This window comes from Scatophagus argus, chromosome 9 (assembly GCF_020382885.2).
Source record: "Scatophagus argus isolate fScaArg1 chromosome 9, fScaArg1.pri, whole genome shotgun sequence".
NCBI classification, from domain to species: Eukaryota; Metazoa; Chordata; class Actinopteri; family Scatophagidae; genus Scatophagus; species Scatophagus argus.
The window spans coordinates 3,525,976-3,549,185 of record NC_058501.1 but is presented as its reverse complement, the minus strand read 5'-3'; the positions used below and the strand labels follow the sequence as shown (position 1 = coordinate 3,549,185).

The following is a 23,210-nucleotide window of genomic DNA, read 5'->3' as shown; positions in this document are numbered from 1 at the left end:
GGAGCTTATTTTTATGGTCAGTATGAATGGGAATATACTGTAATTATATTTTTGTTTTCTCTTTCTGTTAGCTCTTACGGTGTGCTCATGGTGTTGATGGTAGACGATGTGTCAAGAAGACAAAAGTAAAGGGACACTTCAGATTAAAGATGACTGTGAACCATCAGTGTGAGAGCTGGGACTATCATTCAGCAGGGATTCTACACTTATCATCAGCAGACCCATTAAAAAACCCACACTGACACTGTTAGCTCTGTGCTCCGAGCCCACAGGTTCCAACCAAAGATCAAAACTTTTCAAAACCACAAAGTTGTAGTTTGACTTTTTAAAAAGATAACTGGACGCTGTAATTTCGTAGCAAACTGGAGGAAATAGCAAATTAATTGGGGACTATTTTCAGTGGTGGATTAATCCACATTTGGTGCTCTAATGACAAATAGCTGTGTGTTCACGATAATGAAGGAACATCAGTAGTACATGTTTTTAACAGTTTTTGGACAACTCTGGCACAGAAGAAAAAGATATATCAGGCTTTGATACACACACACACACTACTTGTTAGTAGATCACAGTTTTGCTCTTTTCATGGGATTTACTGATAGTAACATTAAAGAATACTTCCAGCTTTATTCTTTGAGGGTGCTCTTAATAAAAATCAATAACTCTAAATTGGTAGCCTTGGTGATGATCTGGCAAAATGAATGAATGATTTTTGACATTATTTTTGCTTTAAGGTTATTTAAGTTAAGTTCATTTCAGCACCCACTTTTTTAATGGCTAAACTAGTCTGAACGACACAAACAGGAAATTATGTCAAAACCAGATGTTTCTGCAGAAATTGTGTTATTTTGGTTTCCTCTCACTAAGCAACTACCTGATTGTTCTCCAGTTGTGTGAACAGTCTGTCTGCTTCAGTCAATGTATTGTAGTGCTTTGCCTTAACTTAGCACGACCTCTGTCTGAATACTTTTTTGTCTGTCTGCCTGAGGTCAAACAAAACATTTAAGTTCAAGTATATATATTTAATCTTGAATAAGTTATACAGTAGGTCAGGAGTGATAAGGTGACACACTGAGCAAAGAAATGTCCAAAATATGTCAATTTAACGTCTTTGTCAAACCTTCAGAAGATGTTCACTGAGGAGCCAGAATCAAAGTTTTTTTTGCCATCTTTCTTAAATATGTTTTTAACATTCACTGTTGACATCCAAATAATGTTCTTTCAGTTTTCAAAATGAAAGTTCTTACGACCTCATTTTCAGACATTGGGAGTACTGCCTGGTTAAAATCCATCCCATAGCACCTTGATGGATGTAACTAACCCCTCCTCCCATTCCTTCTGTCTCTGGGAGCTGCACTGTCTAACAAAAGGCTACAAAACTCAAGTCTGAAGTGAGTTCAAGATAGACGCCACAGAACAAGTTTGAACCACAGGAAACTGTTCTCTACATCTGTAATTGAGGTTCAAAAGATGGAAAAAGAAAAAGACTTTGCTAAAATTTTTATCCTGGCTCCTCGGTGACGTCTTTTGAAGGTTTGAGAACGACATGTTTTGGCTGTGTCTTTGCCCAGTGGGAAGTGTTTACAGCATGCTGACTGTTAAGTCACCAACACCTGGTTTTAGTCTCGGATCCAGCAGTGGAAAATGTGATCTTGTTCAATGTTCAAACAGAACTCATGTTAGGACACAGACGCAAGAACAAACTACTGGAGTTAAGTTATTAGACAATATAAAGTAATAATATCAACAGCGACACACCACGCCCTTTATTATTGTCACTCAAGTCTACAAATCAGTTTCATCCTAGCTCACACAGCTACTCACCCTCCATGGAGCTGTCTCTGCAAAACCAAGAGACCACAGAAAAACATGCATCAAACCAAACATCATTGATTTATACAAGAGAAAACAAAAAGATGCATATGGCAAGCAGGACTACACCCCTGTGCAGGACTGGAACGGAACTAAACACCACCAGGTTACTGCGGTGCAGTTTCACACTTTTCTTATTACCTGGAACAATGTGAGACAATGACCCCATGGCCATCCATAAATCACTCTTATGTAAACAGTCCTTCTTGGGGAAGTGGAAAGTGTATAGAGCCAAAGCTGTCGAATGTCAAATGGCTATGCACTGTGCAGCAGCAGAATTCACGGGAAAGAAATGATGAAGCAAAAGACAAACAGCTCCTCAGAGAAGCACTCAGGGCCGTCAGTCCACATCAAACAAATAGCCGCGGTGCCGACAGAGCTAATGCTTTACTGTGGAGCCATATCGATACTATTAACATAACGCATGCAATTTGTCTTCAGTAAAGTGGTCTGGGACAGGCTTCAAGATCCCATTCTGAATGCTAAATGGGAAGCAACAGACCAGCATGTTGTAATGCTCATATACATGAGACCTCCACCATGTCTACACTGTGGGCTGGTTGTTATTACAACATTTTAGGGAAGTTTTACAGCCTCAACAAAGCCACAAAATGTGTGTGTGTACTAATTTATGTTCGAGTCAGTCAACATATGATAACTACCTAATGGCAAGGTAAAATCTGATTATCAACGTACATGAGGACAGGACAACATATTCTATTAGCAATAACATTGCAATGTGTGTATATATGCAATATTTATATCTCAAAGGAAGTACTGTAACTGTGCATTAGGCCTGATCTACATAATACAAACAATTTATAGTGCTTTAAGTGTTATTAATAACATGGGAAAACTGTGCAGCATTTTGCAAAGATTTTCTGGACCAGCTTTTTTGGAGTTCACGTGTTACACTTAACTAAAGCTGTCCATCAGAGCCTGAGTGCTGTCAGCTCTGCTGTGTCTCTGGGATCAGACTATGTGCTCGTTCAGTGTGTGCTGCTGCTTTCCACAAAGACTTTCAAACGCTTTCAGAAATTGTTTTTTTTTTTTTTTCCCAAACATTAGTACTGACAAAAATGTTCTTTGTTTTCTTTTGATTAATACATTTCAGTGCGCATGAATGTGGAGCTTTATGTAACATGCCTAAGGCTTTTGTTTTGTGCTGACTTTAAATTATAGATATTCAGTTTTCTTTCATGCTCACATCAGTTTCAGCTGATTTTTAAGGGTCCATACAGGGTTTGTTAGTCTACTTCTTTCTTTTCTGCTTCTTCTTCAGAATCTGCACACAGCACATCTGGTGCAATTTAGAAAATCTGTACTTTTTTGGAATAATATAATAATATAACCAATATAATATAACCACTGCTCTTTCTTTATTCAGTGTGTAGCTCACTTGACCACCACTGCTCTCTCAGGCGGCAAACTTTGAATTGCATTGACAAAAACCAACCTAAATATTTTGCACATTTTGCCTCTAAGCTATTGAAACCAAACCTGGACAAACTTGCAAACATGCTTGGACCCTGATTATTGCTACTTGTGGCTAAATTTCCCAGACTTTTGATTCCCAGGCATCAAACAGTTCCTTGTATTTCTTGCTGACACTGTTGAGAACAGTTTACAGTAAACATGGCACAGCTTTCACTAATACAAATGGAAGAGAAAACATAAGAAATCTGCTGATTATGCTCATCAAAAATCTGAAAGTCAACAAAACGGACACAGCAGTGACTCCTCACATATGACGGAAACACCTACAATTTTACAATGAGATTTTCCAGCAAGTTTTTCCACTTGTCAGGTTATCCTTTTTGAACTCTATAGAGTGACTATTGCTGGCAGGGCAGCAAGAAAGTGGATCAAGGAATAATCATGTGTGTTCACATCGAGAACGTAAGATTCACTTTTACTGGATCATTTTAAAACACAAAGAATCTGGTTCTCTGACGTTGATAATGTAGAGATTCCGCTCCTGCTCCTGCAACTATTTATTTTTATTTTGATCTTTGCAGAACACTCACATACCCACGCAATATAACAGACTTGTTCTGACATGAAGGTATATGAACGTACGCTCAAGATAACGGGTCTGCTAATGCCTAATTGTGTTGCATCTCTGTTGTTTGTAGTGTGAACAGTTTGACAGTTTCATTGAGTTCAGAGAATTTTTACCTTCTTCTTGAGGGCCTCCAGTGATTCAAACTCAAGGCGGGCCAGTTTGATCTGGATGTGTTTGGGAACATCTGGGATGAGGAAGGTCAGGATGAACTTGAAGGCCAGCAGCCCGTGCTGAAATCACAGAATAACAAACATCACATTGACGAAAACACTTGAAAGTCAGATCTTATTTACATCCCTTTAAAACATATAGCGTATATAATGCAAGGATGCAAACATGCTTTGCAACGTAACTTAATTATGTTTTTATGAGATGATGTCCTTCATGAGATACGGTGCTGTAAAATCAGAGAGGACAGAAAAGGAGAAGGAGAACATCACGGTGAGACAGACAGTCTCCGAACAGATGTCCTTGAAGCTGAATAATCACAAGAAATAAAGCAGTCTGGCTCAACAAAAGTCAGTGTTGGTTCTGTACGTCTACATTTACAAATGAAACAATGACATTGGGGTTAAATTGCATTTTTCATCAACGTCAGTAGCTTTCCACTGATGTCTGTGGCTTGAAGTCTTCTGACTCTCTAAATTACAGCCATTTTTTCCCTACTTGCTTGTTTCAGGAGCTTTTTGCATTCAGTCGGATCTTCAACACATGAGCAGTTTCTAAAAAGGATGTAAAATGCCTCTTGTGTCTCAACAAAAAATGTGTTTCTGGTGCCAATCTGGTGATTTTATCAACAAGAGCAAACTTAATACTTGGGGCAAATGGATAGCGAGAATGCAATAACACATAACATTTAAATCTCCATTTTAATTTAACACTCTGACCAGCAGATGTTTATAAATCAGTATCAAAAATGACTTCTAATGTGCTTCAAGCAGGCTGGTCTGTAAATCTGCACTGTATAAATGAATATGAGTGATTCTTCCAGTATATGTTTTTCTTCATTAACTCGTATGCAAATGACACCAGGGTTCTCTCACACACCTTTGCCACATGAGACTGATGCACTACAACTCAGTTTGTTTATGTGAGAGATGTCTGACATCTCATTAATCCTGTGCAGCACAGCCTCCTTTCTGACTTGTTTTCAGCAGAAGTGGAACGTCATGTTTTATTCTTGAAATGCATACAAAGCAAACACTGCTGTGTCGCATTTTAAGAACCATTTACAGTGTGAAATAATGATCGAATAGAATACAGTCAGGCTGAGAAACTTGCCTTGGTGTATTTATTGATCACCACACCCTCTGATCCATATACACTGCCAAACAAGGAGGTAAAGACACCTACAGGATTAAAACAGGGCACTATAATTCTTATACCGTGCACAATATATCTATTTTGAGACACTAAAAATGGAAAATAACCAATTCAATTTCATAATAATTGGTTCATATCATATCCAATGGGCTTAAGCCAATGAAAAATGAGTTGCAAAAGACTTCTTAGAATCCAAATACCACAATAAAACCCCAGCAGTAACATTAAAACTGCTGACAGGTAAGTGAATAAAACTAAGCGTATCTCGACAATGCAATGTTCTGTGGGGGAAACCTTGGGTCAGTGTATGTCAGCATATGTCATATATCGTAGATGCACCTTTGGCCGCAATCACAGCACAGAGTCCGTGTGGATAAGGTTCAATCAGGCCTGTACATCTGGACACTGCACTTTTACTATTACTTCTTCTTTGCAAAACTGTTCAAGCTCTGTCAGGTTGCAACGGGGATCAGGTGTGAACAGGCCTTTTCAAGTGCAGCCACAGATTCTCTATTGGATTGAGGTTTGGGCTTTCACTCGGCCACTCCAGAACATTCATCTTTAAATAATTTCTGTGTAGCTTTCACTGTATGTTTCGGATCATTGTCTTGCTGGAAAATAAATCCTCTTCCAAGTCATAGTTCTCTTACAGACTGAATCAGACTGTCCTCCAGGATTTCCCCATTTTTTTGCTGCATTAATTTTACCTTTTACCTTTACAAGCCTTCCAGGTCAGTTCATTTTATTTATATAGCGCCAATTCACAACAAAAGTTATCTCATGACACTTTCCTATTAGAGCAGGTCTAGACCAAACTCTTTAATTAAATTTTGTAGCAGCGAGAACCCAACATTCCCCCATGAACAAGCACTTGGCGATAGTGGCAAGGAAAAACTTCCTTTTAGAAGGCAGAAACCTCCGATCGGACCCCGGCTCTAGGTGGGCGTCCATCTGCCTTGATTGGTAAAGACAAGATGAACTTTATTGATCCCGCAGTGGGGAAATTGGACCTTCCAGACACAGGTGTCTTTATACTATAATCATGTGAGACACATTCACTGCACTCAGGTGATCTCCATTTCACTAATTGTGAGACTGCTAGCACCAGTTGGCTGGACCTTTGCTGAATCAGGTCAGTCACTTTAAAGGGGGTGAGTACTTATGCAATTGCTGATTTTAAAGTATTTATATATTTTATATATTTCATTTTGACATTGGAACATCCACATGAATGCCAGAACCCAAAAATGTTGGTTAATTTTGATTTTAAAAAAAGCCAAATTACATTGACTGTGTTTTCATTTATAAAACCAATAAAATGGAATACATCCAAGGGAGTGAATACTTTTTACAGGCACTGTAAGCCTATTAAGCAGAATATTCTTTACTAACAAAATGTTCTCTGTGGAGATGTTCTTCTCAGATCACAGCTCTCCTCCTCCGTCAGAGTTCTGGTTCAGAGACAGCTGACCTGCATATATCTGAATCAGCAGTGAGTGTGTTTTCCCATGAAGGTGACGGTACACATTCACTTACATGTATGCTGAGCAAACACAGTTCTCAACATACACACACACACACCTGTGTCAACCCATCTGGAGGACAGCCAACTGCTATCAACAACTTTGATTCAGTATCCTTTTCCTCATCATAGTAATGGACTCATGTATCCTGCAGTAGATGGAACAAATGGTGTGAGACTCAGAGCAGATAAGAGGGCAGACTACTCCACAGACATGGCTTCCATGCTTATCAAACTAAGTGATTTGGATAAGATGAATGATTATAATCTTTGAGTGGTAACACATGCATGTCTAATACATTCTCCAACAAGGTACTATAGCTTAGCACTGCAATCCTTGCAAACACTCGTGCTAATATTAGCTGCCACCAAGTATGTTCTTCTAAATGTAGAAACAGATGATAATTCTACTTTCAGTTTTACCAATACCTGTAGGTGTAGGTCTACTACACATACAGGCCAGAGATTTTTCTCAGGGATCTCTTTTCTTGTTTTAGCCAGGATGTTATATATTATTTGTGCACAGGTAGGTTTCTGGAAATTACGTGGGACAGTGGTAACTCAGTTTTGAGTTCTGGTAATTAATAAAGGTCTAGTCTTTGCAGTCTGGTCTCAGCAGATTTTAATAGGCATAAGAGTTTAAAGAAACACAAACTAAGTTCAATCCAGTCAGCACAGCAGTTTCTCTAATTAATAAGCAAACAAGTGAACAAATCCCTGATCTCAGTGACTTGTCATATTGATTGAAAGTGCACAATATACACTCCAGCTTTTAGCTGATTGCTAATGCTATTCAAGCCTAATTTATATTTCTGAGTGCTCAGCAACACAAGGTTAGGCTGAGACTGAGAGGACGCCTGGTAAGACTGGAAGAAGAATGTGACCTCTGAAATGGTGCTGCTCTATTCAAGGTCTGACAATAAATTCTGTTTTGCCTGACACAAAGGATGTGATGGAACTTTAAATGCTTACATGGAAAGGTTTTGCCATCACTAGGTGGAAACAGTGAATCCTTAGTACCATCCAAAATGTTATTTTAGCCATTATGCTAATAACCCACAGACCCAGCTGGTGTTCTAACCTGAAGATCATAATTATAATACATGAGAGTAGACAGGTCTGCATGCAGCTACACTGCAGACAAGACTAACACGATTGAAGAGGACCACAGTGCAACTGTTATTTCCACTATTCGGTATTCAGCACTTCATGCTGTTTCCATGACACCCTTTCACTGTTAATTGGAAAATTAGCATTTCAATCCACCATCAAATGAGTTGATGAGGAACTGCTAATGCTGCAATTTCATGTGTGATGTGACATAAGCAGAATATGTCGTTCAAAGTCAAACCCTGTGGCAAATTAAGCTGTGGAGTTACCACTATAGTCTTCACTCCGTTTCCTTTTCCCAGACACACTGTTCCTTCAGAAACTGATCAGAATAAATACACACATGAGGACACAACAAAGTAAAGATAATCCTTTGGGATATAAAAGAACCTTTGATAAAATGCACTTTTGTCCACATTATGGTTTCAAGAAACAGTTTAAAGACTTTGCTGGAATAAATGACAGCACCAGATGTACTGAGCTACACATCATTGTTCATTTTAAAGTACCTCTAGCTGGATGATTTGTTAAGTGTCAGTTAAAGGCAGATTGATTTTATTTGGCCACATGGGGGCATCACACATGCTGCAGACCTAACACTGGCATATGATTGCCTAGTAAAATTCACATGGAGAATATGCTAGCAAACAGTGACTTATTTACACATTTAAATGAAACAAAGCAACATTAGCATTCGTTTGTTGTTGTGTTTCTGGCATCATTGTACAACAGCCCTTTTTGCACTGGTGTGAGAAATCTCTGAATCTTTAGATGCTAAAAGCTTCATTTTGTTTATCAGTTAGTGGCTAATTTTATGTAGGCTGATGCTAAAGGCTGTGCTAGTTAATTGGTGAGTCCAGGTCTGATGCTTTTGCAGTTGCCAGTGGGTGAAAGCTAATCTGGTTATCTGAAAAAATGGTGTAATGAGATTGCTGTGTGGTGGGCTGCTGAAAATAACCTTGAAGAAAGAGACACACTGAGAAACCCACATGAATGTGGCACATGTGGGCACCTTTATTACCATGTACAGCTACAATAATGATACGCTTTTCCTCTCAGTTGAAATAATAATGGAGGACATTAGTCTGTGCTTAATTAAATGGAATTACAATTTAACCTTTCACGCTAAAGCCAACTGAAAGGTAATAAAAGGAAATACTTGTAATTAAAATCAACCTGCTAAACCTTTAATGAATAAAGCCTCACCACGTTTGCAGTAACAGAATATTAACTGTTTAAAACTGGTATGTCTTTACTCCATCAAATGGTGTGAAAGGTGTTACTCATACTGATGAACACAGAGAATTATCACCCTTTGCAGTTCTACTCAGTCCTGCAGCTCAGGGTCAGTGTTTTAGCATCTTTTGGCTCATTGGTTTGTTTGTTATTTAAGCTCACAACTTACTTAATGTTGGTTCAGCATCATCATTCTCTCTTTTATAGCAGCAGCAGGCAGCTGTTTTCAGTCAAAAGTTCTCATTAACCCACTGCCTGCTCAGCATCAAATTGCAGACAGACACAGTAAGAGATGAGCTGGTGAACACAGTGTAGCGTTGAGGAGCTGAAGAGCAAGATAGTTCCCTCAGCAGTTGGCAGAGACAAAGCACAGCTAAAAGACAGTGAATATTGGACCTCATTGGGTGGCTAGAAACACATCAAATCAATGCTAATGTTGCTATACTATGTCTGTTGGATACGTAAACAGGCAAAACATTAACAATTTTACAGCTTGTTCTGCTGCCCCCAGTGGCCATAAGATAAAGTAACAGTTATTTTTTTTAAAGGAATATTTTATTTCAGCAGGGTCCACAGTCTATTTTGCAGGAGGCCCTGCAACAACACACTCATTAATACATTAATACATAAACACAGTTAAACCTCTATATGCCTTTTGTCTACTGGGCATAAGGCAGGACTTATTTCTACAAGGAATCAAAACACTAGATATGCAAGTATTTGCACAGTATTTGTCACACTGACCTTCAGTTCCAGGTTAAGACCAACTAAAGCCTCCTGGATTGAGTTAAAAGAAGTCTGTAAATATGAAAATCATGAAGGTCCAATAGCCTGAACATTACTCCCTAATGTGTAAGAGTACAGTGCACTTTGTTTAATGGCTCAGTTAAAACAATTGCACTTCTGTTTTGAGTTCTTAAGGAGGTGGAAAATGAAAGTAGTTGACATGCATCACTTATGCTTCATGCTGATTCAAAGGTGTTCAGCACTCAGCATTCGACTTTTAACACTGACAGACACACACCGATGGGACATCCTGAGCTGCTAGTTTAGGACAGTCCACCAAGTCCAAAAAATCATTCAATAATCATACACAGGCTACAACTCCAGAATAAAAAATGTCTTTGTAACAAAAGGTTTGTCAAAAAAAAAAAAAACTCTAGCTTGTTAATCACATATTAAATGACAAATCCCTTACTCTACTGAGCTTGTCAGTATGTTTTGATTGTGCTTCCCTTCACTTCTGAGGCTTTGTGAGCAGACACAGTTCACAGTCCCTGTTCCACTGAAATGAGTAGATTATAACAGACAGCCCCGTGACTCTGAAAGAAAGTCTCTGTCTGTTTCTGTAGCAGGCTGGCCGGTTGCCTGGTTACTGCTCACTGATGTGTGTAAGCCCTATACAGTAATTACCCAGGTATCATAGCACCGCTGCAAGAAAGCGACGACGCACTGCCCTCCCTCCAGCCCGTCCGTCCCCCCCGCCCCAGCCCCATAACCAAGATAAAAAGGACAGAATAATTTGATTTTAACCCTCAAATGTTTTAATCTCCTTTTCTTTACAGAATGGAGAATAAAACAGTTGCAAAGATGATGGCTGACTTAAAGAGAGAAATTCAAAACTGTTTGCTGACATTCGGGGTCCTCTACCAGCACCAATAATCAGGACTGGAGGTTCTTTTCCCACTGGAAGTGGCCTTCCTTAAAAATGCATGCACTTGCAGGCCTGTTAATGGCTTCAGGTAAAACATCTCTTTAATGGCAATATATTGGATGTTGCACCAGTAAGTGACATCTGCGTGTATTTGTGTGTAGCCCCTCTCGGTACACTACATTATAAAACCTGGCTCTCATTATTCCTGTTGCCCCATCTCTTTAATAGCCTGTGTGCTCTATTCTAGGAAATATGCTGGATGGTAACAGGGAGGGACGTGCTTAGATGTACAATCAGCTAGTGACTTGGGTTCATCATGCACACACATGCACTCATTTTTGCTCTCTCTCCCAATCCATCTTCCTCCTCTTCTCTCTCTCTCTCCTCAGACCTATCATTTCTTCTCCTAACCCTTTCCACCCAGCTTATTTCTTTGTCTCCTCCCTTCCTGTCTGTTTCCACCTTCATTTTAGCCTACTTGCTGACTATTTTTCACTCTGCCTATCTCCACTTTGATCTGAGTCTTCTGTCACAGGCCTGTGATATAGCAGAGCACATACAAATGTATACACGGACAGGTTTAACTGATCTGGCGTGTTGTCAAGTGCAAGATGCCATGGGAGAAAGGATTTCTGTGACAAGCACACAAGAAAAAACACACAGAAAAAGAGAATACAAAGTGAGTAATAGCCTAACACATGCTGTGGACTGCCTTCATTTTTTTCTCTTGTTCACCAGAGCAGCACCACCTGCTCTCCTTATTCAGGTGAGGGACAGAGTAAAAGTCAAACAGAGAAAATCATCCCTGGGGTCAGTGTGCAGTCTATTGCTATAAAAAGTCATGTTCACTTCTGCTCAGCCCAGGAGACAGTTTGAAGGAGGCAGGGATGGATGAGAGGAGGTATCCTTCCTGTTAGTATGACTTTCCCTTTCCAGCTCCAGCAGTCTGGATATTAAACTCAAATCTAACAATACACATCTGTTGGACAGATGAATCAACAGAAATGATTTACCTGTGAGGTTAAACATATAAAATGTGACCTAAGGAAGCTGCTAAAGGTCATGGTGTCATCAAAATAATAAAAAAAATGTTACCCACTTGGGAGCATAAGCAGGCTCAGTAAATGTCATGGCAATGGGCCAGTTAAAGTTGATACTGTGTCCTGAAGGTAGAGCTGCAGGAAGGATCCAGGAGGGGAGGATCTTCTCTTCTGAGAAGGATTAATGTGCTCAGTGGCTTTTCAGATCTACATTTCTTATGTACAAGTGGCACAGTTGGTTAAAGGTCTGTGGCTTACCAAAATGTTTGGAGTTCATCTTCTTAGGACAATTAATGTGCATGTCAATTTTACTGAAAAGCAAAACAAATGTAGCGCCCTGAAAACATATTTTTGCGTCAGACCACAGAGAATCTGTCAGAACTGAAATGCAGTCCTGTTTCTAAGGATGCTCGTGGCTCTATGGGTGGCAATGTCAGTCAGTCAAGCAACTTTGGTCCAGACTGAAATATGTTAACAGCTACTGGATGGATTACTAGATGTTATTTCAACACCAACAAACAAAACATAAACTAAGCAGCAATGTCTCTTTCCAGAAATCATGACCTGTTTACTCACAGACCTTGTTGTGAGCAGTTTGGTTTCGAATGAGAGGTGAAACATCTTCAACAACCTAAAGATATCCAGCTGCCTTCTAAACTACCACGACTCGGATGACTGAGAATGTGCATTGACATATTGCATTGCACTTTGGGAAGAATGCCCTTCAAGTGGTGCGGGAACATGAAGGGATTTCAAGGAAACTAGCCGACTACAGGAACCATGTTCGCTTCAACCTAATATGCAGACAGTCCAGACTAGTTCCCAGGAGCTTATGCCTTGGGTCAACAGTCAAAGGCCATAGAGCGGAGCAGATTCTCCTGACTGCATAGAACCAACTCCTGAGTGAAAGAGTTAGATGGTCCATTTGACTATAGACACACTTAAGGACAAGAGCAACCAGACCCTACAGAAACTGACGGCTCTCCTGTCTTCTTCCACTTTGGAAGAAGTCTCAAACTTAGTGGATAAGGCACAATTAGCACAACATTCTAAGGCAAAGGAACAGCAAACCAAGAAGTTTCAAATTCTACAAACAAGAGCATACAATTCCGTAAGAACACCCAGGTTATCTGGACCTGAACAGGATAATGCCACACTCTCAGACAGGTGTAATAAATGGGTGAAGAACCTAACAGACAGGAAATGAATGAAACCTGAAATGAATGTTCTGGCCAAAGTACCCAACTTTGTCATATCCCCACAACAACTGCCCATAGTAGAACTCATCAAATCCACAGAATCAGCCATAAGAACTAACCATATAGCACAACCTGAAGGAGAACAGATCAGCATGAAAATTTCTTATCTTAAATATCTTTCAGGAACGGAAAGCCATTACATCCCAGAGCAAAGACCAGAACATCACAATACTGCCGGCCAACAAGAGAAGAAGCACTGCAGTCCTCAACACCCCTGACTACCATGCAAAAATAACCTCACTCCTCAGTGACTGCAACACCTACGAAATCTTGAAATGGACCCGACGAGCTACTACAAGAAAAAGGTCATAGAGAGTTTAGAACAACTGGAAAAGGACAAACCCAGCCTACTACCACCTCTACCCCAGTTATACCACACCTTGTATATATGGACTTCCCAAGATACACAAGGAAGGAGTCCGACTCAGATCCATTGTTAGCAGTATAAACTTGGCCACCTACAACATTGCTAAATGCCTTGCCACCATTTTAGGTCCACCTGTGGGAAATACTCCCCATCACATTTATAATTCCAGTGACTTCACTAACAAAGTCCAGGAACTCAGACTGGGCCTGGACAAAACCATGGTATCCTTTGATGTCAAGGCAGTGGAAACAGTCAAAAAACAATTACAGCAGAACAACTCCCTACACACCAGAACTAATTTCACCCCGGATCAGATCTGCACTTACTACTTTACTACCACCTATTTAAAGTACAATGGAGGTACCTATAGACAAAAGCACGGATGTGCCACGGGTTCACCAGTGTCACCCACTGTGACCAACCTCTACATGGAGGAGTTTGAAAGCAAAGCACTGAACTCCTTCAGAAGGACAAAACTTTAGGCTGGCTTAGGTATGTGGATGACACCTGGGTCAAAATCAAAACCCGAGAAGTAGAGGCCTTCACTGAACACATCAACTCAGTGGACCATAACATTAAATTCACCAGGGAGGATCCTAAGGTCAGCTCATTAAGGACAATGGAAACTGTTGTTGAGTTGTTTTAAACTTATTTTTCAGGAGGGTTTAGGTTCTGCTTTGAGCACGAAAAGTAAAGTGTTGCAGAAAACTTTAATACACACTGATGTTACGTGCTGTGAATGCTTGTATGCTGTTATCAACAGAGCACAAGTATACTATGGTTCGCATAGTCTTTCTTTGTTGTAAAGGCCCCTTGGTAGCCAGAACATCAGCTTAAATCACTTGGCTGTTCCCAATTAGCAGTATATAAGAAATAGGCTTCACTCTAACCACTCATTTCTCTTACAGAGCAAACAGTCAATACTAAAACAATATCAGTGACAAAGGTCTGCTCAGAAGGGGGTTTCTAGGACTACATGCACATCTGGAAGTCGGTGCTTTAACCAGCAGTAGTCTGTGAAGCAGGGCAATGCTAAACGAACTCAATCTACCTCTTAGCAAAAGACAACTCCCACCAAAAGAGGTTTTAATCAAACACAATGAAAAGTTATCTCGACAATTGCTGAACAAGATAAAACACAAAGTGAACAACTTCTCCATGAACAGTGGAGTTTATCATTCAGCTCTGTGTGTGCAGACCACACACTCAATCAAACATGCAAGGACGATCAATACGACAGTTTCTGCCTCAGCAACAGCAGAGCCTTGCCATACACTGAAGTACAGTATAACTTTATACAGAGTGTTTTACAGGCTGAGACATAACTAGAAGTTAGAACAATCATCCCTCAGGAGCTTGTTAAGGCAGCACAACACGCAAATGTTTTCTCTATGAATGTCCTAAAGAAACCTCTCCATCCTGCATCATCCCCACATTCACTACAACTAAGCTATTTTTGTGTTTGTGCCATTATTTAAAGCTTTTTCTCTGGAGGCAGGAGGTACGTGTGTGTTTGTGTGTGTGTGTGTTTATGCTGCCTGAATAGAACACAGAGAAAAGAGGAGCAGGCTGATATAGATGGTAATAAATGAGGATTCAGGAGAGGAAGAATCTGGAGTAAGAATGCTGGAATTAACAGACACAAAAGCCTTAACAATGACAGGCTGACAGATATACAATGCAAAAAACCCCCAAAACATTTATGCATACATACTGAAGCAAAATCTCTCACTCTCCCCCTGTGTGTCTCACCCATCTCAAGATAGATTGGACTCTGGCTCCATCTAGTGAGCCAAAGTCTTCATCAGCCCCTCAACTCGCACAGAGCAGGGCTGGACTCTCCATGTCTCAATTAAAGGAACTTCACACCTATGGTACGCTCGCATTGGGGTTTAAACCTCTTGTTAGCAGAGTTTGCTCAATATTTCAGTGTGGAGCAGCACTGGTTTAAACTCTAACAACATTGTTACAGCCACCTTGAACCTTGTTCACAGGAAATAATTTGGTGTGTTATAGCAGGAAAAGCAAAGGTGGAATTTATAACATTAAAAACCACCTGCACTCCATTTGGGTGAACTACTTTCAGGGTCCCGCTGTTGTGTATGCTGGTATATTGCTGCAGCTTAATGAGACACTTGAAGGAACTGAGCCATCGTTAACAAAATTAGCTTCATCTGTGCTTCTTCTGTCTGCCATGAAAAGGGGGGCTTTCACTTTCAGCCAAATTCAATAAAGTCATGACTGTCTGCATTATGAACTAAACATCTCACTTATTTAATATTCAAGTTCTCCTACATTACACAGCTGCACAGCCTAAAGTTAGTCAGCATCAAACTGAGTAAAACCAAGACATGTCTGGCAGCTACACAGCTCTCCTTGTAGTTGCTGTAATCTTTTATATAGTGTCCTTGTGCTGTATATAATATCTGTAAAGTATCACAATTAACAAACTAGAATTAATACATCATGGGTGTATGCCTGTGTGTACCCCTCAAGTTTAGTTTATACCCATGTCTGTCCAGACTCATATATTATATGTATAGACTGATAGAGAGATTTGTCAAATTATGCAACTACAATCACAGGAAGCACAATATCATCAGAACCAATGAGCTTATTGTGGTCTACAAAGCTTTAAATAGGGATGTTACTGCAAAGAGGCTACAAATTCTAAAACACAGAGGCTTCATACACATGTTCAACAGCAGCTCAGAACATCTGTACAATCAGCAAAGTTTAAAGGTGGACACCCATGATTAGTGTCACCAACTCAGCATCTGAGCAAATGTGAAATATGGACACAATCTGCCTCTTTGTTCCTGAGTTATGGTGCTGAATAATGGACAGAAAACATTATGATGTCACACTGAAGTTGATCTTTCACCTTTTGGATCCAAAATGTCATCACTTCATTTTATTCTGTTAGAAATTTTGTCTAAGGTTTACTTAAGGCTTACTGATGCTTTGAGAAGTCACAGTGACCTTTGACCACCAAAGTCTAACCAGTTCATCCTTGAGCCTAAAGCCTGTCTCAAATTTGAAGAAAATTTGACAAAATTCCCCAAAGCCATTTTTGAGATATTGTATTCATGAGAATTAAATGGATGGGTAACCCAAAATAAATATGCCTTGGGCTAAGACCATCACAGGCATAAAGGCCTAAAAAGGAGAAATAGATGAGTATCTATTAAATCAGTGCTGGTCAAATTAAAAAAAAAAAATCCTTAATTAGCACCTGCAGATTGGCTCTGAATAGATCGGCTTTATTTTGAAAAACTTGTCCCAGCTCCTTACAGATTGTTCGTTCTTCTGCTGTTCTGATACAAGACAAACCAAGCCTAATTTCATGATAGGTCACAGCAAAACAATTACAGTAGAATGTCACTGATGTTCTGCAAAACACGGATGCTGTGTGACAAGAGTACTTGTTACCATGTTGATAATGTATGGGATCATGCACAAACAAGTGTCTTTGTGTATATGAGTTACCTCAACAGCCACTGTCCACAGTATGAGCTGTGTCTCTGAGTCGGGGAAATAAGCCTCAACTTGTGGAGACATGCCGATCAGCGCACAGTTGGTCACAACAGCTATCACACTCATGGCCTCAAAGGCGAGCTGGATACAACGGCAGAGAGACAGCAACAGTCAGTGACTTGTTATGTGATACGTTGTTCTTAATCAACATGCACTGTCAGCATGAGTAAAGCATGTTAAAATAGAGTATGCAGGTGTCCATCACTGGTCTTAAACTGTTTAAGAATATTTGATCCAAGGCTTCATTCTGTAGGACATCAGGTCTTGCGTTTAGCTTTTCATTCCCTAAACATAACATCAACTGTCTGAAAAATGAGATGAAACAAACTGTCACAGGGCAGTCTTCATATGTGTACGCCTGTCATGGTAATTACATTCTCAACTCATTGTACATATTTTACCTTACAGACTTAACAATATACGGACATTACCCAACAAAAAGTGGGAAAAGCTGGACTGTCAGCATATTACCTGTTAAGGAATGAATGAGTTTCATTGACCATTTGACAAATGTTTATTTAATTAATTTTTGTTAACAGATCATGAGTCCATTTTTTGTTGTGTGGTTTCATTTTATTTATATTTTATTTAATTAGGATATTTTAATTTTATTCCAATTCCAGTTTCTGAATATCACTAAGACTCATTATTTATTTAGGGTGCACTTGCGTTATTATGTAATCATATCATCATATCAGAGGCCTAAAAAGGTGCCAAGCTTATCAGTACATCTCACCTGCCAGACTCCTATGTTTGCTGCCGGGTCAGAGAAGGGTCGTTTAAAGACGTGGCACATCTTGAAGGCGTCAGAGTAAACCTCTGTGATGTTGTTCAACACCACAAGGACAGCAGCCAGAGGGTAGACGCAGGAGAACAGACTGACGTAACCAAACAGCAGGAAGAGCTCCAGGTAGTCATCAAATGTACCCTGGGGGAGCGAGAAGCACACACACACACACACACACACAAGTGGAGATACAATACTCATTTGTCTTGTGTATTAAAGTACTTATTTTACAGAAAAATGAGGACATCAAATCTGAGGGAAAACACCTCATGCACCTACCAGGTAGGTGCTCATGTCGGCCTCCAGCCGGACCTGCTCGACCAGAGGAAGCACTTTGTCCTGCAGAGTTCTTCTCTTCTCCACTTTGCGGATCATCTTCTTGTTGCGTCTCCTCTGGAGCCAGTAAGGCAGGAAGGCCTCCATGAACTGATTCAAGATCTGACTGGTAATCAACAAGGTGGCCAGACTCTGGAGACAGACAAGAGCAGAGAGAAGATGGAGCAGGTTGTGGTGGGAGGGAGGGGGTTGGGGGGTTGAAAAAGGGAAGAAACCTACCTGTCTGAGCAGCACCATGTCCTGCATGACAAAGGCGATGTAAAACAGCGAGGCGAAACAGTTGAAGAAGTTGAACTGTGAGGAAAATGACAAGAAAAGCTGCACTTTTCTCACTGAAGGATCAAACTGGCAATGTTGAGAAACATAAATACACGATTTATACTCACAACTAATACTTTGAGGACCAAGTGATTCTGATATGAAGACTCCAGTCTGTGATTTTCTAAATGCAAGGGTAAGAAAACACATTTGGGGCATGTCAATATCATGAGTGATTTAGTATTGTAATTCCACAAAGTTGAATTCAAGATCAGAATTCATTCATCCATGAACCACTGTAGCAGACTTTTAAAAGCAGATTTTTATAATTATTTGCCCAACTCTAACTGATTCATTTAAAAATGCTGTGCTTTGGTTCTGCTGCAGCTGCTTCTCTCTGCCTGTGGTCACCACTCTGTGGTCTCACTAACCTGCTCACAACACTATCTGATCTGGTTACACAATAATAGGGCATAGACAGTATAATAGTTACTTAAAAAAGTTACTAGTAGTCAAATCAATGCAATAGAAGTATTATTGTACGGTACTTAAGCACTGTATGTGAGTAAATTACGCTTCGTTACATTCCATTGGTTGGTTATTCTTAAGTGTTGTTATAATATACTGTAAATATAATTCATAATATACACACACACACACACACACACATATATATATATATATATATATATATATATACATATAAAACTATTACAGATCTCCTTGATTACTAATATTAGCCCTGAAAAAAACATATATAGTAACTCTACATTTCCTTTATAAACTCAATACTGTCAGATAACCAATGTCTTTTAGAATACATGTCTTCCAAATGAGATCAATTTTTAATGTTTTTGACTTAAGTTAGCCAACTAAGACTGAGTCCCATTTTTTGCAAACTGTCATAACCATTATCTTAGTTTAAGTTACTGTGGACCAAAGTGTCTGCTAACAGAATGTTAAATTAAGTAATGTAGCTGAAATATTGTTTTGATCTATTATAGTTCTGACTACACGTTTAGGATGGTGGACTTTGGATAATGATTTACTGCCTTAAACTGCAGTATCACACATCAAAACGACTGCATGCGTCGGTGCAGTGCACAAATCAATCACTACTACTCACCCCACTCAGTAAGAAACTCAGCAGCATATCTATAGATGAGGTTCATAATCTCTATGACCACGGCGTAGATAATACTGGGGATGAACAGCAGTATTCCTGTCCAGGATGTGGGGTCCTCACTGTGGACTGACAGCGCCCATCCCTCCATCTGGAAGTAGATCATCATGACGTAGAGGGACAGGTAGAGGCAAAGCAGGACAAAGGGCAGGGACACAAGGTAGACACGCAGCTGCCTCTTGGTGTTGGGGTAGAGAGGCTCCTCTCGGCCCGTCACAGGGTTGAACCCGAGGACGCCGTGGAAACCAGGACGAGGTTCTTCAAAGGCCTTCTTCCTGCTCAGTGTCCCCCAGCAGTAGGCTAGTGAGGCGCTGTAGCGCTTCCATAACTGGTGGACGAAAGGAAAGGTAACTCAGCTTTCAACAGGCGCATTATTTCTTCATTCACTTTTTAGAAACTGCTTAATAGAGAAATTTCTTCCTCTTAAAAAGAACAGTTCACCTCAAAATAAAAATTCGTTATCATTATTTACTGTTGGATTAAGTTTCTTCATTCCACAAAAAGATTCTGAAGCTACACAGCAATACAGTGTTACAGCATTCACCTGCAACAACTGAAGGAGCTGGGGATGTGTTTAAAAATGTTTTTAAAAAAAAAATTAAATAAATAAATAAACAATATGGATCCAACATTTGGTCCAATGTGATATAAATCTCTCATATCCCAGAGATGCCAAATTGATTTGAAAAGATGTTATTTAAACTCCCACTTTTTAAAATACGTTTTCAGCTGTCCAATGCTGCAACGTTGTTGAGCTGTGAAGCTCCAGAAATGTTTTGTGGATTAAGAAACTTCACCTGACTTTCTACTGGGGATGAACAGACACTGACTAGATTTTCATTTTTAGGTGAACTGTTCCTTTAAGCCCATCAAACTATAATTTTATCTATAATTGGTTTAGTAGTGACTACAGTCACTGTCCATACCTCCAGGATGACAGTGCACCAGACCAAGTTAAAAACAGCAAAGATGACATATTTGTCGTAGTCCTCCCAGTCAAACAGGTAGTAAGGCACTCCAATGAGAGCCATAGGCACCAGGGCAAAGGTAAAGTACTCCAGGAAGCCAAAGTAAAGGGCCTGACCTTCACCATAGTAGTGTCTGATGTCATCTATGGACATGGATGGAGAAGAAAGTAGTGGATAGAAACATTAATGAGCGTTTCTGAAAATATGACAAAGGAAAAGTATTATAAATTGGAGAGAAATAAAACAAGGAACAAAACATCCACAAAAGTTGAGAACAAATCGGAGCTGGAATGCAAATAGTGCATCATGATAATCACTGTGAAGGCAGAGGTACTTCAGTATATGGAAGCAGTAGCGATGAAAGATGTCTTAACACAGTCCCTCTGTACATCAAAACTGCTCATCGTAGATAATGTGGATTACGTGTGCTTATCACGCAAGGTTTTCACAAGGAAGACAATGGGACATAACTGGTACTTCTTCCACTTACCAAGAGGCTGGAGAGACAACTTCAACTTTTTGTACCAAGAAAAAGACAGTCTCTTGAGTTCCTCCTGTTCATGTAGAGGAAAGATTTGGATCAGGATCCCCTTGGACTGCAGTCTGCGAACTAAGATGCAAATAAAAAAAAAAATTGCTTGTTACTTCCTGTGTTGTATTTAGCATACTGTTCTGTGTTAATAAAGTCATATTAAATGAAACTGCTATGTAAAGAGTAGGTCGTTGGATAAAGCTTCATTTGCTCAAAGTTTGAATTATCAGACTTTTGAGTGACATGAAAACAGCTTCGTTGCAATTTTAGCCATCGCTTTTGTTTGTCTGAACTCACTTTTCCAACCAAATAAACAAACATCTTAATTTTCTAAAACAAGCACAGGAAAACAATAGCTTGGAGCCAGCCCATTGTACACAATGCAATGTCTATAGCAGTAATAATTCCTATTGTTTAATACAGAGTGACTAAATACAAGCACATGAAAGCTCTATCATTTCATCTGCCATTTCCTGAGTGCATCATTTGTCCAAAATGATTACATTCAGCTTTAACACGATTTGTGAAACACAGGCTCTGAATAGAGGCGTCCTATCTCAACTGCAAGTTCATTGCTTCCTTATCTCACTTTGGGAATATTTCACTGCATTTGCATATTTATTGTTTCCATACTGCAGCCACGGAGAAAGCGAGGGAGACGCAGAGGGGCGGGGGGCTACAGAGGCAGTACTGGTGGAGACATACTGGGCTCAGTCTGCTCCCACAGAGAGGTGGAGGTGAGTTACCTTCATCGTTTTTAAACTACGCAGGGGGAAAACTGCTGATGAAATAGTAAATTTCTGTTACAAGCTTCATTCAAACTCAACCTGTGAATTATTTTCCCAATTGACTATTCATGGTGAATTCTACAGAATGTCAAAACCTAATGACCGATGTAGACGGATGCTGACATATCTGTGCTGGATGTACTGTGACACCATACATTTTCGGGAACAATCAAAGAAAAAACTATTTCTTGATAAACTAACCACGTCTGCTTTTGTCCGCTCCACGGAGTCAAACGCCTGACAAATGAAAAAAGAAAAATGAATAAATAAATTTGTATCTACACTCACTGATAGATTTCCCAGGGTAGAGCTTGGCCTGGGTGTGTCCTGGTACATGAGTCTCATCTTGAGCTCTTAACGTATCCAGCTCGTGTTTAATGATGTACTGGCACTCAGCCACACTGAGGAAGCCGTCCCCATCCCCTGGAGAGACAAACAGTCATCACAAAGACACACTGACCAATCAGCTTCTGAAGAGCAGCTAATCAAGGACACAGCTCCTGAACATTTGCTCAGCTCAGGTCTATGGAGTCATAATCTATCAATGAGTAAGAAAATAAATCAAGGAATAAACAAAGAAATAAAACATGTAGAAATATCAATATATACATGAAACAATAAATAAATGGCAAAATATAAAATAATTATAAGCATTTACATTTATTTTCACATTTGTTCATTCATTTTTACATTTTTTAAAAAAATATATTTAATTAATTTATATTAAATATATTTATATTATAATTTATATCAAATTAATTAATTAATTTTAATGTAATTTTTTTGATAAATTTAATTTATGTCATGTAAAGTATTATCTTTATCCCTTTACTTTTCCTTATTCTGCATTGGCTATTAAAGGACCACACTACCAATCATCTGGCTCCGGACAGCCTTCCCACCAAAACTGAGTTGTCGGTTCTTGCACATATAAATAAGCTAACAATATAACAATACGTTTCACCCAGCATAAAGTATACTTGGGGACTAGGTTGTGGCAGCTGAGTGGGACAAACCCAAGACTATCACCCAGGAGACTGGGGTTTGAGTCGTGCGTGAAACTTACTGTTATATTGTTGATTTATTTATGTGAGCAGAAATTTGGTTGTTATTCTAACTGATTTCCAGACAATGGCTATCAGTAGCCCCAAGACGGTGGCTATTGCCCCCAGAGGCTAAATCATCATCAGACAACAGCCAGTGGGTGGCTACTGTCAAGATGACTTCTGTGAGTAAATTTACCTGATAGAAATGCCCTGAATGCAATGATAAAGCTACATGACAAAAGGAAATGGAGAAAGGTAGAAGGCACTCAGCGCATTGTGGCAGATTTAATTAATCTAAAGATAACATGCAGATGTTTTTATTTTCGC

General features: G+C 39.6%; 1 protein-coding gene across 3 annotated transcripts in view; it reads right to left on the bottom strand.

Annotated features, from left to right (window-relative positions):
* The window catches only part of ano10a (anoctamin 10a), a 33,465-nt gene that overhangs the window by 5,765 nt on the left and 4,490 nt on the right, over positions 1 to 23,210 (bottom strand). For 2 of the 3 annotated variants that reach the window (XM_046399103.1, XM_046399104.1), the window contains exons 5-15: positions 22,126 to 22,260; positions 21,008 to 21,127; positions 20,476 to 20,660; positions 19,493 to 19,877; positions 18,495 to 18,550; positions 18,328 to 18,402; positions 18,052 to 18,240; positions 17,722 to 17,913; positions 16,938 to 17,066; positions 4,051 to 4,167; positions 1,825 to 1,841 (exon numbers count right to left, since the gene is read on the bottom strand). In XM_046399103.1, coding sequence (XP_046255059.1) covers positions 1,825 to 1,841; positions 4,051 to 4,167; positions 16,938 to 17,066; positions 17,722 to 17,913; positions 18,052 to 18,240; positions 18,328 to 18,402; positions 18,495 to 18,550; positions 19,493 to 19,877; positions 20,476 to 20,660; positions 21,008 to 21,127; positions 22,126 to 22,260 — 1,600 coding nt within the window. The remainder of the gene's footprint in view (positions 1 to 1,824; positions 1,842 to 4,050; positions 4,168 to 16,937; positions 17,067 to 17,721; positions 17,914 to 18,051; positions 18,241 to 18,327; positions 18,403 to 18,494; positions 18,551 to 19,492; positions 19,878 to 20,475; positions 20,661 to 21,007; positions 21,128 to 22,125; positions 22,261 to 23,210) is intronic. The other variant, XM_046399105.1, reaches the window with a different exon arrangement.